The sequence below is a fragment of the Mastigoproctus giganteus genome, chromosome 7 (genome assembly GCF_048544385.1).
Source record: "Mastigoproctus giganteus isolate SK-2022 chromosome 7, ASM4854438v1, whole genome shotgun sequence".
NCBI lineage: Eukaryota > Metazoa > Arthropoda > Arachnida > Uropygi > Thelyphonidae > Mastigoproctus > Mastigoproctus giganteus.
The window spans coordinates 164,336,301-164,354,749 of NC_143581.1; the positions used below are offsets into that span (position 1 = coordinate 164,336,301).

An 18,449-nucleotide genomic window follows, 5' to 3' on the forward strand; every position below is an offset into this window, starting at 1 on the left:
TCTTTTCTTGCCACTATTTATCATTGCTGCATATGTTTTCATTTTCTTCTGTAGATTTTTTAGGTGTGGTAGGAATGTGAGGCTTCTGTCTAGGGTGATGCCCAGGTATTTTAGCTCGGTCATTAGTTTAATGGATTTGTCCTGTATTTTGATTAGCGGCGGTCTTGTTGGAGCAAGGTGCCCTTTTAGCAAGATGTATTGAGTTTTGATCAGTGATATTTGTAGATGATGTAGCTTGGTTCAGTGTTGCAGAACAGTCAGGGCATTGTTGGCAGCAGTTTCAAGCTGCACCCTAGAATTTCCAGCTATGAGCAAGGTGAGATCATCCCCAAAGGCTTGCTCTCAGACATCCCCCAGATCCGTGGCCAGAAATTCATACAGCACAGTTCCAGAGGAGAGGTCCAAGCGCAGAGCCCTGCGGGCAACCCCTATGTATTTGTTATTCAAGTTTGGCAAAGGGTGTCTTAACGACAACTCTTCTTTTGGGCATTTATTTGCATAAATTTTAGACTCTTGTTGTTATATCCTTTATTCAGAGTTCCCATAGTTGATTCTTTCTGGATGCTCTTGACTTTCAGGTAGGTGGGACAGTTTTTATTGCAAAGGAAGTGTGTATGCGGCATCTTCAGGTCTCCTGCAGTTTACGCAAACTGGGTCTTTATCCTTGTGTGGGCAGGAGTCGAAACTGTGTCCCTTCTCCCCGCAGTGGCCGCAGGTCACAGTTTGGGAACATGTATGTGTTGTATGCCCAAGTTGGCACCAGCGGAAGCACTTTGGGACCACTACATGCTCCCAGTATCAATGTTGCTCCCCAGTTTATGTATATTTGTGGGTGCCTCGTTATGATTCTTCAGGCATCCGGGGTTAGTTCAATCACCCAAATCATGGTGCTACCGTTCCTTCTTTTTGTCTGATATTTTGGCAGTACAGCTGTAGCTGGGTCAACCTCTGGTAGGTCTTGTTGCAGGTTTCGTCTGTAAATCTCTATAATGGTGGTTGATGTTGTGTTCTTTTCCAGGTCATACATCACAATGGATGTGCCCTTCTGCCTTGGTTGAGGTTGAGCTACCAATCCAAAGGTGGATATTTTGGCATTTTCTAAGATGCGTTTAGCATCATCGTTGATCACAGTTTCAATTATCACTCCCGTGTTTCGGGTTTTCCCGATGGACTTTATTCTTGTGCTCTTTAGGTCTTCTGTGAGAGAGTCCATCACAGCTTTCTTAACATCTTCACTTGATTTGTGTATGTTCGGTGTGTGGTGGGTTTGGGGAGTAACGTCTTTCTCGGTGGTGGTTTGTCTCTGCTGTCGGGCCGGGAGGCAGTTGTCCTCATCGCTTCAGTATAGGTCAGGGAGCCTTGTGGCATTTAATTTTCTCTGCCTTGAAGGAACGTTTCCAATTTAGCGTTGGCCTTTTTGGACTCAATATGAGACTTGAGGAGAATAGTTTCCATCTTAGTCCATAGGGACACAATATCTGCTCATAACCATGTAGTAATTTGGTTGTTCTGTTCCTTCAGCAAGTTTTCAAGCTCAGTTCTGAGAAACAGGGTTTGTTCTGGGACTGATCCTTCTGGCAGGGTAGGATCAAGGAGTCGAACCTCTTCCACTGGCTTTGTTGTTTGCCTTTGTAGCTAAGGTTGGGTCTTGTTGAGGTCAGTCTGAGATCTGGTCTCTCATTCAGACTTTGGGACCACCTTTTTTTTTTTTTGTTTCTTTTCTGTGACCAGGGTGGTGGTTTTTGATCATCTGTGGTTTCTTTGGGGTCATCATTATTGATGGCCTCAGTCACTTGTCTGGCACAGTCCTCTATTTGAGAGGCGATGTCTAGTTGTGTTTTGGACGATGTTGGAGTTCTGAGATGTTCGGATTAACGAGATTCTATTGTTATATTCTTGGGGGCACAGAACGAAGGTGTTTGGTGCCTGACACAAGTTCGTGCGGTTAATAGCTCCTGAGTTATGCCCAGATTAAGTTTTGGGCTATCCCACATATAGAAATAACATCGGTAATCACAATCAATCAAATAAAATAAAATTTAAACCAGTGTCATAATCTGATCACAGGACTTAGTAAATGCAAACAGGAATACCATGTGGTCAATAATGAGCCATGCTTTCATTCAACTTCTCCAGAAATTTTTCTGAGTAGTTCCTTAAATAGAGGGGACCTTCCTAATTTTAATGATATATATTGATCGATCGAGTATCTAATTAGTATTTCCTTTCTAAATTTTTCCCTTTTCGTCCGCGCTAGGCATCCGTTGTGACCACGTGACACGAATACGTTTCCAATTTCAGTATGTACTCCATGTTACAGTTAACTGGCAATTAAAATATTGTTTCTGTATCTATATGCAGTTAGCATCAGCAATAATTAACACTTTGTAGAACCAGACTGTCAATATTAAACAGCTTTATGCTGTTCCTCTCGGTACCAATCCAAGGTGGCGGCCAATATGGCGTCACTATTGTTTCCGCAGCAACCGATTGGGAATGCGAGAAATGAGCACAGTGAGAACCGCTATACTATACATAAATAGCATTTCCATGCATATGAACAACATGAGGTTATGGGAGTGATAGAATGAAACTATTTAAATTTACTATTAGGGCTTCTCAGTGCTTGGTCCACTCTAATGAAAATCACATATAGCTATACAGTAATACCCCGACTTACGCTACCCCGACTTACGCGAACTCGGAGTTACGCGGTTCTTGATTTTTTCGTTTGGCAACGCTGCCGCCCACTATCTTCAAGGTCGTTTTTCATATGTTATCGATATACGGTGCGACGGCGGAGAATGAGAGCGAAAGATGAACAAAATTCAACTTGCTGCTTTTATGTTTTTTAATATCAGTGAAGGGGAAACACATTTCACCATAATAACGTAAAAACCAACACAATTCCAGCTATGGGTATAATCGCAAATGCAATTAGATCGAGTTTACTACCAGTTTATAACAGATTTCACTAGCAGAAACGCAACTGGATTTTTATTGTTTTATGGTAGTAACCCCTAGAAATGTGAGGTGTTAATAGTGTATCTCTACTTTTATGGTGTTGTTTATTCAGTTGCTACATGCGCGCAGCTTTGTTTATGCGTATCAAGCGTGCCTCCTCGTTTTGTAATTGTGCTTTATTCCCTAAAAATGAGTAAAATACTTAATTAAAAGGTGTGAAAAGGAAGCGTCCTGGTGAAGACACTGCAGATTCAGAGAGAAAAAGAAAAGCAATTATCGATAAACAGAGGCGGACTGGATCAAAAATTCTTACCCGGGAAAATTTATAGTGGCCTCATACTATGGTTTATGGCCAAAATCACACCGGCGCACCGGGGTTTCCCCGGTAAGGCTTATGGCCAGTCCGCCTCTGTCGATAGAGAAAAAAATATGAAATTGTGAAACGCTTTGAGCGAAATGAAAGACCATGTGATATTGCACGTGCTACAGGCGTAAATGAGGCAACGGCGAAAAGCATATGACAATTGCAAACTTGAATTGAAAAGTTATTGAATTGCAAACTTAGCTCAATTGAAAAGGGCTTAAAAATTTTAGAAAACATAGACTCCAACGAAGAACGCGTTATAGCTACAAAGCAAGGAATAAAAAAATTATTAGCTTGCTACGAAGAAATTCTGCGTGAAAAAAAGAAGGCGCTGTGTCGTCAGACGAATTTGTTAGATTTTATGAAGCCATCGACATCGAAATAACTTTTTTACGTAAGTCATTTGTTTTTTTAATACATATTTTGTATTAATATGTATAAAGAACTGCAATTTTATTAATATTTTTCTTCTAAACTAGTGTTTTTGTTAGTCCTTGGTCCCAATTAAGCAAAATTTATATGTATTTATATGCAAAGTTGTACCCCGACTTACGCGAATTCGACTTACGCGATTTTCGTCGGACCCACCTATCGCGTAACTTCGGGGTATTACTGTATATACATGGCTAGCATGTTACTGTACCGCTTTAAATATGAAAACTTAATGTCCATAGTTCTTAAAATAATTGTATAAATCTCATGAAAAGTCACATGTAAGTCCAGTTTACTTCCGTCTATCATTTGAGACCATTGCCAATTCAAAATTCCATGATTTCACTATAAAATAGTACTTTTATAATGGAGCTCACAAAAAACGTGACTGCTTCAGTCAAGGCACTAGATGGCGCCTGTTGGGCCACTAATGGGACCCACCATTGCCCACACTTATCCCTGTGGAGATAAGTCAGGTACACCAGCATTTTTATATAGTACTCTGGCAGGTCCTGCTACTTGATTTCCTGAGATTTCAGTGGCTTGGACCTAAAAAAAAAAAAAGGGCCCCGAGTGCCAAGCAATTTTCCTAAGTGATATATAGGCTCTTTCTCACTGATTTCGTTATATTTTCTTTCCAGTGCTTTTCTCATCCTCATTTCTTCGTAAGTGGTTCTGTACTTAACAGATCCTAAGTAACAACCCAGAAAGGAAAATTATTACCTTTCTTTTCCCACTATATTTATTAATTTTTGCATTAACAAACTAACCTTTCAACTGCTTGGCCACTAGGTGGCACTACTCCTGCCTACACGTGGCGAGGCCAGAAATCTGGGAGGAAAAGCTCTCATTCCCAGGGCTAAAAGGAGCAACAGTGGACTGTGATGCATGTGCACCAGTAGAGCCAACAGGCTCTCAACATACTGAGACCCGCAGAATGGAAGACGATCTCGATCTTCCAAAAAGAAAGAAAAAGGACTCTAACAAATCAGACTCACCAGCTTTTCTGATTATACATTCCTTATCGACCGAGCTGCTCAGTAGACTCTCTCCCTTTGTCATCCAGAGATGTCTTGAGAATGCAGACAGTACACCGAAAATGGTGAAAAACAAGGTGTTCAGAATTATTACTAAAAATGTCATCTATAAGCGGAATCCCAATCAAAGTCTCACCACATAACACCTTGAACTCCTCAAAAGGAGTAATAAGTGAGTGGGATTTATTGAACGTAATCGAAGAGGAGATAGTCATGGAATTACTAGAACAGAAAGTAATTCAAGCAAGAAGAATTATGATACAGAAGGATGACAAGCTTGTTCCAACACGTAATATTATATTGACCTTAAGTACACCAAATTTGCCGACCTCAGTTAAAGCAGGCTACCTAAATTTCCTTATCCGACCATACATCCCTAACCCTTTAAGATGTTTCAAGTGCCAGAAGTTTGGTCACTCCCAGACAACATGCAGAGGCAAAACTACTTGTCCTAACTGTGGATCAAAAAATCGTTCACAAACAGAGTGTACTGCAAAGGTTCCGGAATGTCCAAATTACAAGAATGACCATCCAGGATACTCTTGAAAATTGAAAAAAAAAATACGAAAGTATAAGATTGAGAATAAGGTCACATATCAAGAAGCAAGAAAGAAATTAAGTTAACAATCCCAAAACGCACGTATGCTTCTATTACACAAAAGTGTCAAGCTGTTTCAACCCAAACTGAGGTATCAATTCCACCCAATACATCAATTGCAGAATGGGCACGATCTGTGCTATCAACACTTCAAGCTACCACCAAACCTGTTCTAGTTGATGAAATAAATAATACCCCTATCACAGTTCAGCCTAAAGTCTCATGTCATAAAATATTAAATAAATCACGAAGGCAACAAGCCACCGAATTACAAAAGATAAACTCAAATAGAGCGGACTCTGAAAATATAACTGCACAAGAAGAAACAGTCCTTGATCTTCATGCCGAAGATGATATGGAGACCAGATATTCACTTGGTCAAATGGATGATGTAGAAGAGTGTACAGATTCCCGTTGTCCCAATTTTCCAAGAAAAGACAAAACAAAATATGACCGTCAAAAGCAAAAACCACTCACAAAAAGCAGATAGAATTGCCTTCCCTCTACAAACCCAAATAATGCAGCACATTGTGCAATGGAATTGTAGCGGTTTACGCAGCAGTACTGATGACATCTATGATTTAATCTCGCAATATAGTCTTGTAGCCGTTTGCTTACAAGAGACTAATCTAGCTCCACAAATAACACCATCAATCAAAAATTATACAATTTACAGAAAAGATAAACTCTTCATTATCCGCACGTGGAGATGTCGCGATTTTAGTTGACTATAAAATACCTTCTAGAAACATTCTGTTTCAGACCCACTTAGAAGCTGTTGCAGTACGAGTATCAGTTGGACAAATTCTAACTCTAGCTCTGTACCTTCCACCTAACAAGATGTGCACGTTCAAAGAACTAGAAGACCTCATAAGACAAATACCGCCACCTTTTTGTATCCTTGGCGACTTCAATGCACATCATCCATTGTGGGGATCAGACCACATGGACAATAGAGGACATTTGATCGAGTCGATACTAGACCAACTTAATCTGACATGACTAAACACTGGTCAAAATACTTATACTCATCTTCCCACTGGATCTATGTCAGCAATCGATTTAACAATCTGTTCCCCCATATTGTATCCTAGTATAGAATGGATGGTTTTAAATGATCCACACAATAGTGATCACTTCCCAGTTGTATGCAGAATCCAAACACTACAAACCTCATGCCCTGATCATCGGGTAAAATTGAAATTCTCAAAAGCAGATTGGGAAAAATTTCAGCCCGTCTTTCTTTTAACAGCCAACTGATTAAACTACAACCCATTGATGAAGTCACTGCACATATTACTGAAGAAATATTAACCGCAGCCTCCAAAGCAATGCCTCAGTCCTCTGCGTATAAACAAAGCTTGTAACAATGCGAAAAAAGAAAAAAATAAAGCTTAGAACCTCTTTCGGAAGTTTCCAACTACCAACAACCTAATTCAATATAAAAGACTTAAGGCAGAAGCTCGAAAAATTTGAAGAAAGGCCAAAAAGGACTCTTGGATATAGTTTGCCTCGGCTATTACAAAGGATACAAGTAGTCGACTTATCTGGAAAAAGATTTTATAACTCAATGGTAAATATCTACCTTCTCCTGCTCCCATCTTAAACCAGAATGGACAGGAAATATCTTCTTCTCCAGAAATAGCTAACACCCTTGCAGAGACTTTCTCCCAAACATCTGCCAGTTCAGCCTACGACAACTCCTTTCTTCAAATCAAAGCTGTAGCGGAAAGGTACAAAATCAACTTCCATACAACCCAAAATCATGCCTGTAATCAACCATTGAACCTATCTGAACTGCAAACAGCATTAAACAGATCACCCAATAGTGCAGCTGGACCTGATGGAATATATTATGTAATGCTGAAACATAAACAGTACTGCCTTAAATTTATTATTAATGTTCTATAACCGGATTTTTCTCGAAGATACATATCCTTTTGCCTGGCATCACTTTGTTATTTTAGCTGTTCCTAAACCGGGTAAAGATCAATCAATGCCACAAAATTACCGACCTATCTCCCTCGCTAGTTGCCTAAGTAAAATTCTTGAAAGAATGATACCCAGACGACTTACCTGGTATCTTATGAACAACAATCAGTTTGGATTCCGACAGAACAGACCCACTTTAGATCTAATGGTGAAAGCCAAAACTAACATCCGTAATGCTTACGTCAAAAATGAACATCTTGTTATGGTAAGTCTTGATATCGAAAAGGCTTTTGACACTACCTGGAGGTATGGCATATTGAGAGAACTTTTTTCCGTAGGATTGCGAGGGCACTTACCAGAATTCATCAGAAATTTTCTTCAACAGAAGACCTTTCAGGTCCGCTATCAATCTATACTTTCTCGGTCCTGCACACAAGGATCGGTACTTAGTTCTACCCTATTCTCACTTAGACTGAACAATATAACACAGAACATCCCCGATACTGTAGAACTGTATATGTATGCTAAATCTTACTGTATCTTGCTGTTCACAAAATATTCACACCATTGAAAGACAGCTGCAAATTTCCATAAATAAATTGAAAACATGGGCACAGCAGAATGGATATCTTTTATCTGAACAAAAAACAGTTGCAATACACTTCTGCAAAAAACGCAAGCTACACCCAGAACCGGAACTCGAATTAAAAAACCATCTAATTCCTCTCACCAGTAACCTTCATTTCCTAGGTTTAATGTTGGACACCAAACTTAACTTTGTTTCACGTATCACATACCTCCGAACTGTTTGTTTAAAGAAACTTAATATACTCAGGTCCATTTCTGCAATGACGTGGGGTGCTGATAGATACACTATATTACATTTGTATTGTGCTATTATCAGATCTCGTTTAGACTAATTAATCAGACTTAATACCATCCAACACAGTGCCCTTCGTACCACTCGGGGCACGTTTAGAACATCCCCTGTCCAAAGCCTGTATGCAGAGTCACACGAACCTCCACTTCACCTTAGAAGGAAAATGCTGCCCTCAACTATGCAGCCAAAATTCAAAGCCTTCCAACCCATCCTGTTCAATCGATACTTACCAATCCTCAATGGACAGCATTCTATAACAGTAAACCGACTGAAAATAGACCCACTGGTATTAGATTAAAAGGTCTGCTTCATACCTGGAATATTAATTTTCACAATGTACTTCAAGAGACTGATGTACCTGATCCACCTTGGTCTGTAAACCTCTCTTACTGTGACACCTACTTTCAGCAGTGGAGAAAGAAATCCCTGGCAGACGAAAATATAAAACAAATACATAAGAACATGCAAAGCTGCCTAATGTATACAGACAGCTCAAAAACAAGTTCTGCCGTTGGGGCCACTGCTGTCTTTCCTTCTTTTACAGTCTCCTTGTCACTTCTGGTTGAATGTAGCAGTTACACTGCAGAATTGTATGCAATTAAATTAGCCCTTGAGAAAATGAACACTTTTGCCAATGTTAGCAGTGTAATATACACTGATTCCATGAGTGCTGTGTCTTCACTGGACAATAAATATTCTGTATTTCATCCCATCATAAAACAAGTCCTTTCCTGTTTAAACCATCTAAGGAATAAAAATCATTCGGTGAAATTTTGCTGGATGCCAGGACATGCTGGTATAGCAGATAATGAAAGAGCAGATCAGGCAGCCAAACAACCAAATAGTAGAGCACCAGAAATTTACCAAGTACCATACGTGGATTATTTGAAACCTATAAAAGACGTCTGTACATTGCAGTGGTCAGAAATATGGAAGTCGCAAAGGAATAACAAACTGCTCAAAATCAAAGAGAAACCAGCATTATGGGATTCCAGCTACAGACAAAACAGACAGGAAGAAGTTGTACTATCAAGACTCAGTAGGACATACGCACCTAACCCATATGTTTCTTCTCATCGGGGATGGCCCACCTTGATGTATGCATTGTACATCATCACTTACAGTCAAACATATACTTTTAGAATGTACGCACTTTTCCTTTCTTAGAAAAAAATATTTTCCACTCTCAGTCATGATTACAAGAATCTCTATCGCTTTCCCACATCATTGGAAATAATGCCAACCTAATTGAACTGTATAACTTCCTTAAACAAATACACTTATATGAATCGATCTGATGCTAAGCTGAACCAAATTATTATATAATTGTACATTGACAATATAGGAACTGGCACATTTTGGCCTATACTGCCCTTGTGCCCTTAAACACCCATACCAATACCAATACCTAAAAAAAAAAAAATCTTGGGGAGACGCTGGAATTGGAAAAGCTAAAACATTACTGATCGCAGTTCAATTTTATGTAGTTAAATTTAGATGTGGGGCGTATGCTGGTGTATAGGTAGAGTAAGGGGGGAGACTGAAGACTGGGGAAAAGACAGAAATGTGGAGTCGATAGAGAAGACAACCCAAGGTGATCAGTGGGGCATGCCCATACCCCACCAAGTGAAGAAAGAGGGGGCGGCAGAGGGGTGAGGATAGGACCACACAACGGAGTGTGGTTTGGAGCCAATAGCCACCTTATAACTGTGCATGTTAATGTCATGGTGATGTTCCTGCTGGAACGTCCATACTGGGGAAATGCACAACAGGCAGGGTGCCATCCAGTAGATAACACTGTCGTAAGAAGTCGGGTCCGTGTTGTTGTACGTGGGACATTTGTCCTGTCAGGTCTCTTTTCTGGTTGTCAAATCAGGTTGTCAGTTTAGGTTGTCCTGTCTGGTAGATGTCACTGTTGTGGGAAGTCACACTCATACAGTTTATACATGGGGCAATTGTACTGTCAGATCTTTTTCTGGTTGTCCGGGTCAGGTTGTCAGTTTAGTTTTGTGTAGTCACTCGTGAGATCAGAGTCTCAACCAATCGTTTGGTAAGATGTTACTCCTTCACATTTCCAGTCAGGTCCGTACAGTCATTTATGAGACATTTGTCCCGTCAGGTCCCTTTCTTGTTGTCTGAGTCAGTTGTCAGTTTAGATTGGTCACTCGAGAGAACAAGGTCACATCTGGTCTTCAGAAGAGTGTTGTTACTCCTTTGGATTTCCAGGTACTGGTTGTTAAAGTCCTCGTCCTAGTTGCAGATGTCTATTTGTGGGTACTGTTACGGTGGTTGCGAGTATGTTCTTCTTCTGGTGAAGAGATCCTGTGCATATTGGGTCAGGGCTTTGTAGCTGTCCTCATTCTCTGGTAGATGAAGTTCTTGATTTTGTGGCATGAAGTGCAATCTAGTTATTAGAATACATCGAAGATCTTCATAAAGTTGGCAGTAGTACATGTGTTCCCATGACTCTGGTTGTCCACAGTGGCATAAGGGTGTGTCACTTAGTCTGAGGGCGGAGAGTTTTACTCTGATTGCTCCATGCCCCATTAGCAGGTATGAAGTTAGAAGGCCTGGAGAGAACCAGTTTGGACTTTTGGGGGAAAACCCTGAGGATACCCTGGATGAAAAGCCAGGTGACTGCTCCTTTGGTCAAGTTTGTCCAGCGAATCTGCCAGGTCCGTTGAAGATAGGTGAGGAGTCGTTTATTCTCCACATTGTGGTAATTCACTGGATTAGTGGTGAAGTCTAGGCAGGTGGAAGTCCTGCCCTTGGAGAGTTGGTAAAGTAGCCCACAGCGAATAATTTCCAGGCCCAGGGGAAGGGCTCCAGTGAGGACCTTAAGCACATGGGTACTAACAGTATAGTGTGTTCTGGAGACTGTCAAGAGGATTGACCGCTGTATGGTTTCCAGCTTCCTCTTGTTGACAGCAGTATGGGCGTTGCAGAACCAGGCAGCTGATGCATATGTTATATCACTGGTAAGAAGGCAGCTTTATAAAAGAAATTGAGGGTCCTCTTCTTCAATCCCCAATCACGGTGGGTAACTCTCACTATTAGGGCTGAGTACTTCTTAATCGTGTTCTAGAGATATGCGAAGATGTGTGATTGACAAGTTATTGTCCAGTAGTATTCCAAGATGTTTAAATCATTGGCAAGCTTGACTATTGTTCCCTGAATTTTAATTTGCAGAGGCCTTCTGATGTTCAAGGTACCTTTGAATAAAATTTAACATGTCTTCGAAGCAGATATCTTGAATTGATTTTGTTCGGCCCATTTCTGCAAGGTGTCTTATTGCTCAGTTTGCTGTTGTCTCTAGTTGGGTCCTTGAGTTTGCCTCCAGGATCAGGTCGTCTGCATAGGCCTGTGTTCTGACATTGCCAAGATCCAGGCAGAGAAAGCTGTCGAGGACCAGGTTCCACAGAAGTGGGCTGAGCACTGAGCTCTGTGGACAGCCTCTGAACACCGGCCACGTAACCGAGCAGTAGGGGTCTTTGATGGTTACAGATCTGTCAGAGAGGTATGATTTGAGTACATTGTATAGGTGTGATAGAATTTTGGCTTTCTGGAGCCTGCTGAGGACACTTGGCCACCAAAGGGAGACAAACACCCCGGCAAAGTTGACAGAGATGACATGACAAGGGGGTATTTTTTTTCTGTAGTGGAGGCTGCATTTATTATATTCTCTAGTCATCACTGGAGTAACTTCATTACTCCAGTGCTGGACTTCCAGCACTAGAGTGATGAAGTTGGATCCTGCCTCTGAGGAGGGGGCTCCCAGGAGCTTACTCAAGATAGACAAAAGTGCAATCAGCCGGTACGACTCTGAAAGGTCCAGGGGTTTCTTTGGATGCTTCAGGATAAGCCTTAATCTTGCAGATCTCCATTTCATCGGAATGGATAGTATGGGGATACAAATCATAATGATGAAAGTACAAGGTACAACTTTCCTATTGTCTGCATCTCCTAATTATTGAATCACTCATATGCACTAGAAATTCTCTCGAAAGAATGCCAGACTGAAAGATGCACCTTCAGGAAGTACTAATGGTGAACTATAATTTTTAAATTCGAAAATGTCAGCATTAGCATTAGTAGAGGCACATGATACAAGAAAGCAAGCTTATACAACATCAGCCAAAAAAAAAAAAAAAACACCCTTCCCATTTCACTGATCCATTCATTCTAAATATTTGTCTAGTTCAGCCTGGAATTTATTTAAGCTATCAACTTCCACAACAACAGATGGAAGTTTGTTCCAGCAATCAACTACCCGCTGGATAAAGGCAAACTTCTGCACACCTATTCTACAACTGTCTTTCCTCAATTTGAATCTGAGGAAGAATCCCATCAGTATTGAGCCTGCTCAGTCCATTCAAAGCCTTATAAACCTCAATCAGATTACCTTGCAGGTACCTAGTCTCCAGAAGCTGCAATTTGCAGAACTTAAGCCTTTCTTCATAAGAGCATCCCTTTGTTCCCTTCACCAGTCTTGTTGCCCTTCGCTGTACTCGTTTTAGCAAATCTGCATCCTTCGTGCAATGATGCTTCCAGAACTGTATACAGTACTCGAGGTGTGGCCTGACCATTAACTTATACAAGGGGATAATTACCTTCTTATTCCTGCTTGCAAAATTCCTGTATACCATTGACAAGACCTCATGACCCACTCTGGCAGCCTGTCTGCACTGATCAGAAAACTTCATATCTGACTGCACAATTACCCCTAGGTCTCTTTCATTTACTACTCTGAGTGTAACACCACCCGGTTGGCACATTTCTCTGGAGTAACTGCTACCCGTATGCAGTACTTTGAATTTGTCAATGAACCTAACTGAATAATTTTGGTTTATCTTGGCTTTGTTGAAACTGCAGACCTTAGTTAAATATTGTTTCCACTATCCAAATATTTGTGCATAAACTTTGACATCAAATTTGTTATACCTTGATCAGTGTCATTAACAAATATTAGAAAAAGCAACAAGGAACCCAGTACGGAACTTGGGGGAACTCCGTTCAGAACTTCAATCACTCAGAGTAATAGCCATTATAACTGCCCTTTGTCTTCTGACATTTAACCAGCATTTTTATATATTGTGGTACCTACCCATCAATAACACATTGGTCAAAGTTATATTGTTTGTAATTTCAAGAATTTAGATTTTCTTAATGGTAGTTCCATTGGTGTTTACTCCATTTCTGTAATGCGAAAAAAATAAAGTTTGCTTTTCCTTTAAAGAAGAGGAGGAAGAAGAAGAAGAGGAAGATGAGGAGGAGGAGGAGGAGCTGTCAAACCCAACCACTCCTGTTTGCGCAGAAGACCAAGGGATGAATGGTATACCAGAGGAAGAATGTGTTGATGATTCCTGTTCAGAACAGAGTTCTTCTACTTCCAATTCAAATCAGAGAGAAAGTCGTGTATGTGACTGCTGCTACTGTGAAGTTTTTGGACATGGAGTTGTAAGTAACTTGTAATTTGCATTATTTGTAATTTATAATTAGCAATGTTGGTAATCACTAGTTGCAACCTACAAATATTTCACATTATCTTATGGGCAAAAGCTGATTAGAATATAAATTAGTTGAAAAATTGATAACCATTTTAACACTATATCCTGGACCATGTCAAACAAAAATTCTAGTAGTAGATATGAAATAAGTGTTATTGACACACATTCAAGGTGTTTAATAACATGTGGGCCATACTTTCAGATTGATTTGGGACCTGAGAACAATGAAAAGTTTACAGGGTGTTTTGGAAGCTGTTGTCAAGCTTCAGGAGCATATTCTATTCATCATGGGAATAAAAAATAAAAAGTTCATATGGACATCAGTTTGGAAACACTTCCATTCTGATTTATGGTTATATACAGGAACTCCTGAACTTACGTAAGGATTGTGTTCCGCAGAACGCTACGTAAGTCAGAATTTCCCCCATGCTTGTGCAGCACTCACAACTGTGCTCACTGAATTGATTGAATCAAAAAAGAAATGTTTCACGAACATGTAAATAGAATTATTTATTGTATTTATTCAATTTTTTTATCTCCTGCACAGAAAAAATTACAAAAGCGTGCAATTTAAAAAAATTTCAAAATTATAAAATTACAAAATCAAAAAGGAGACATGCATAATTTCAGTAAGTTTTATTACCTCTCGAGCATTGTTGCCAGAATCGGCGTCTTCAGCTGATAAGTACGCCACTGCGGAGGTTGAGGACTGTGGAGCAGAAGGGGTCGGCCACTCAACCTTAAGAAAGAACATATTAATGGATGACTGGATGGTGGCTTTTTTTCTTTTCTTTGTAGATTTGTTTGTAGCAAGCAAGCATATCATTCACCTCTCTGTTAACTTAAGAATCGTTCACTGTCAGGATCCATCTTCTCAAACCTCGCCATTGCCGATGAAATTTCACGAAATGCCATCGCCATCTCTCTGGTGATGAAGCATCTCAGCTCCTCATTTCGTTCATCTTGAGCTTCGTCAGCATTTTCTTCTTTCACTATCGCTGTCTGCAAGTCAATAAGTTCTTCGTTAGATAATTCCTTCTCTTCTTCCTCTATTAATTCCACATCTTTGGCATCAACCTCCAGCTGAAGTAGCTCTGCAAACTTTACAATCTTATCTGTAACCTCTTCATATGATTCATCTCTTTCAAACCCTTCGAAGCCTTTTACATGCTATGGCATATTTTCTTCCATGTGCCATTTAAACAACTTTTAGTAATTTCCACCCAGGCCTTATTAATGTTTAAGATGGCATAGTAAATACTGTAAGATTTCCAAAAGTCTCTTAACGTAAAATTTTTCTCATTGTCTACTGCAGACAATGCCTGAGCAAATGTTGTGCATAAATAGTATGCTTTTAAATTTGAAATAACACCATGATCCATAGGTTGGATGAGTGAAGTCGTGTTTGGCAGTAGAAATATGACTCCCGCATTCAAATTGAAATCATCTAGATGCATAGGATGTCCAGGAGCAGTATCTAATAGAAGCAAAATCTTGAAAGGAACGTTGTTGTCTTCACAATATTTTTCAACCTCGGGAATGAAGCAGCATTTAAACCAGTCCTTGATGGCGATATTGTTATCCATGCTCTCTGGTTTGAACGGAAATGCACGGGTCGGGTGGCTTTATTGATGCCCTTAAATGCACGAGGATTTCCAGAATGGTACACAAGCAGTGGTTTTAATCTGGAATTTCCCGCTGCATTAGTCCCAAGCAAGAGCATGGCCCTATCTTTTGATGCCTTGAAACCTGGCCTTGTATTTTCCTCTTTGACAATGTATGTTTGATCCGGAATTTTTTTCCAATACAGACCAAGCTTGGCAACATTAAAAATTTGCTATGTTAAATAGCTGCCTTCATCAATAATTTTTTCCAACACATCACAAAATTTCTCTGCGGCTGCAGAATCGGCACTGGCGACTTCACTGCATACTTTAATGTTTTGGAAACCAGCGCGATGCTTGAACCAATTAAACCACCCATTGCTTGCCACGAACTTGGCTTGGGGTTTTCTGTGCTTATCCTTAATATCTTCATAGCTACCTGTTGCTTTTTCTTGAAATGGTCATTAGACTCAGGGGCACTCGCTTCTGAATCTGATTTTCCATCCATATTATTAACAGCTGTTCCATCTTCAATATAGCACCTGAATGCTGTTTTGTGATCACTGTTGATCTCAAGTGCATTGATCGTTTGACATGTTCTTTTATTCATGTTTTTTAGTATTCACTGTTGAAGCAGCGAGACCTAATTCTCGTGCAATAGATGACAAACTTTGTCCTGTTTTTTACTTTTTAAACATTTTCATCTTCATTTCGAAATCAATTTTGCTTCGTTTTCTGGCACTACCACCACTTGCACTTTTTGTTGGTCACTTTCCCTTCATCATTGTAATACGTAAATAGGAATGACAAGGAGTTTCTGAAAATTTGGTTTTTTATATTATTTAAGATTTCAGTGAAGCAGAACATATTTCACCATAATAGCGTAAAAACCCACACAATTGCAGTTATCGGTATTATTGCAAATCCAATAAGATTGAGTTTACTACCCATTTATGATTAGATGCACTAACAGAAAAGCCCAATAAACCGGAAAGTCCAAATTGTTTCAATTGTGTTTGGTCATGACCTCCAGAAACATGCTTTAGAAAAATATCACAAATGCATTCAAAATTGATTCTTATAATGGGAACATATGATAACGATGAAAGGGTAGTGCGATTTACATTATAAATATTACCTTTTAGAGAGATAAATAGCTTAGTAATATAGCGAAATTTTCAACTACCAAGGATTGGAACGAATTACAAAAAAAAAAAAAAAAAAAGTAACGTGTTATTGGATTCACATTACGCTATTTTCACGATACCTCCATTTATCCCTACGAGATGCAAAATACATTTCCGTGATTTTATTTAAGTTTGCACCAGCCAACAAAAACTTACGTAAAGTTGAATTTCCGTAAGTCGAGGAGTTCCTGTATATAAAAATAAAGTAAGTCTGAAGCCATGTCAATCTGGTGGCCTTCTCAACAAGTCATGTTGAGGGAATGGACCATAATCTGCCACGCTGGGCCAGGGCGAGTTGGCACATCGACCATATTTAGCAGTCAGGGGCTGAAACCCCTAACTGCTAAAATCAGCCTACCAGAGAGTGTGCGCTACTGCACTCCCATTCCTGACCAGTTGGCTATGGAGGCCATCTTATGTATATATATATACTGTATATGTATGCTTATAGAGGAATATGAAAAAAAAAAAAAAAAGAGCGACGAAACAAATCACAAAGACAGAAGTAGAAATTGGAAGGAGAGTGGAAAGAAGAATATGGATCTAAACATTTTTGAAAATATTAAGCATGGGGTAAATACAGTTAAAGTTAAGCCAATAAATAATAAATTTAGCCCAGCACCTTTGACCACACCAAGGCCATAAAAGTGTGAAATATCACTAATATGATACGATAAACCAATCACAAAATGAAAATAGATATAGGACAAACAAAGCAAGGAACAAAAAATAGATGACCATTGCATCCAATCTGGTCAAGTGGGCCAGAGCCTCCTGGATATAACAACCATGAACATTACTGCATTTCAAACATAATGCAAATTACTACAACGGACAGAGGCAGACATTCACTGAAATGTTTATATATATATATACACACTTATAAAGTCAAGGTAAGTGCCATGTCAATAAATAAGATGATAGCTAAATTTGAATCTAAATGTTAAACAAACACACTGTAAATGTAAGATGCCAAAATGGATGATAGGTGAAATTAAAGTTAAATCGAGGAAAATAAACATGGGACAGTAACAATCGTGCAATTCATAGTTATATGAGCATTATAAGAGAATACATAACAAAGCCACAGATGGGATAAGATTTGCAAAAGCCGACTAGAAGAAAGCACTAGCAAAGAGATCTCAGAATGGGAATTGGTTGTTCTTTTCATATGTGAATTCCAAAAAGAAAGAGTAAATCAAATAGGTCTCTTAATTGGGTGTAATGGAAAGTCCAGATCCATAGAAAGCCCTGCAGAAACAGCAGATGAGTTGAACAGATACACCTCAATGATATTTACTGGCAAAAGCAAGTTTTAATCTCTGGGTAATGTTAAGGTTACTCTAAATTAATGGTATAATGGTCCCAGAGAAGCATTCATTACAAAAGCCACCGAGGTTAAAGAAAAGTTAGGCTCCAGAGGAGGATGGTATATGTTCAGTTATACTTTAAAGGCCACATATGAGTGTATCAAACCATTGGGAATGTTCTTAAATGCATCAGACTCCAGAATGATCCCCTTTAGACTGAGAATTGCTAGTCTCTCCAATCCACAAAGGTGGTGCTAAAGAAGAATTGGGTAACTATAGGCCAGTGAGTTTGACTTATGTGGTGGGGAAGATCATGAAGTGATTAAAGTTAGTTAATTTCAAGGGTTTTGTGATGCATTATATTCCTCTGTATTTGAAAAGCAGAAAAAGAAAGTTTATAGTTTTTGCCAGTGCAGCATAAATGTGCGTGGCATTAAACACAATAACGCTGGCTCTTAAAGTCTGCAAAATATGTCAGGATAAAGCATGAATAAGACAACAAAAAACTAGACTTTTTGTTGAAAGTGGAAATATGAATATTATAAACAGATTTTCGTTTGACTTGTTTTGGTGGTATGTAAACCTTTTGTGATTGCTGATAATGTACTTCCCTTTTTTGTTTAGAGATGATATT

The 18,449-nt window shown here is 39.4% G+C and overlaps 1 protein-coding gene across 3 annotated transcripts in view; it reads left to right on the forward strand.

Moving 5' to 3' along the window:
• Positions 1-18,449, forward strand: part of LOC150083311 (protein FAM193A-like) — a 359,376-nt gene that overhangs the window by 239,548 nt on the left and 101,379 nt on the right. For 2 of the 3 annotated variants that reach the window (XM_090377966.1, XM_090377969.1), the window contains exon 14: positions 13,444-13,664. In XM_090377966.1, coding sequence (XP_090234092.1) covers positions 13,444-13,664 — 221 coding nt within the window. The remainder of the gene's footprint in view (positions 1-13,443; positions 13,665-18,449) is intronic. The other variant, XM_090377967.1, reaches the window with a different exon arrangement.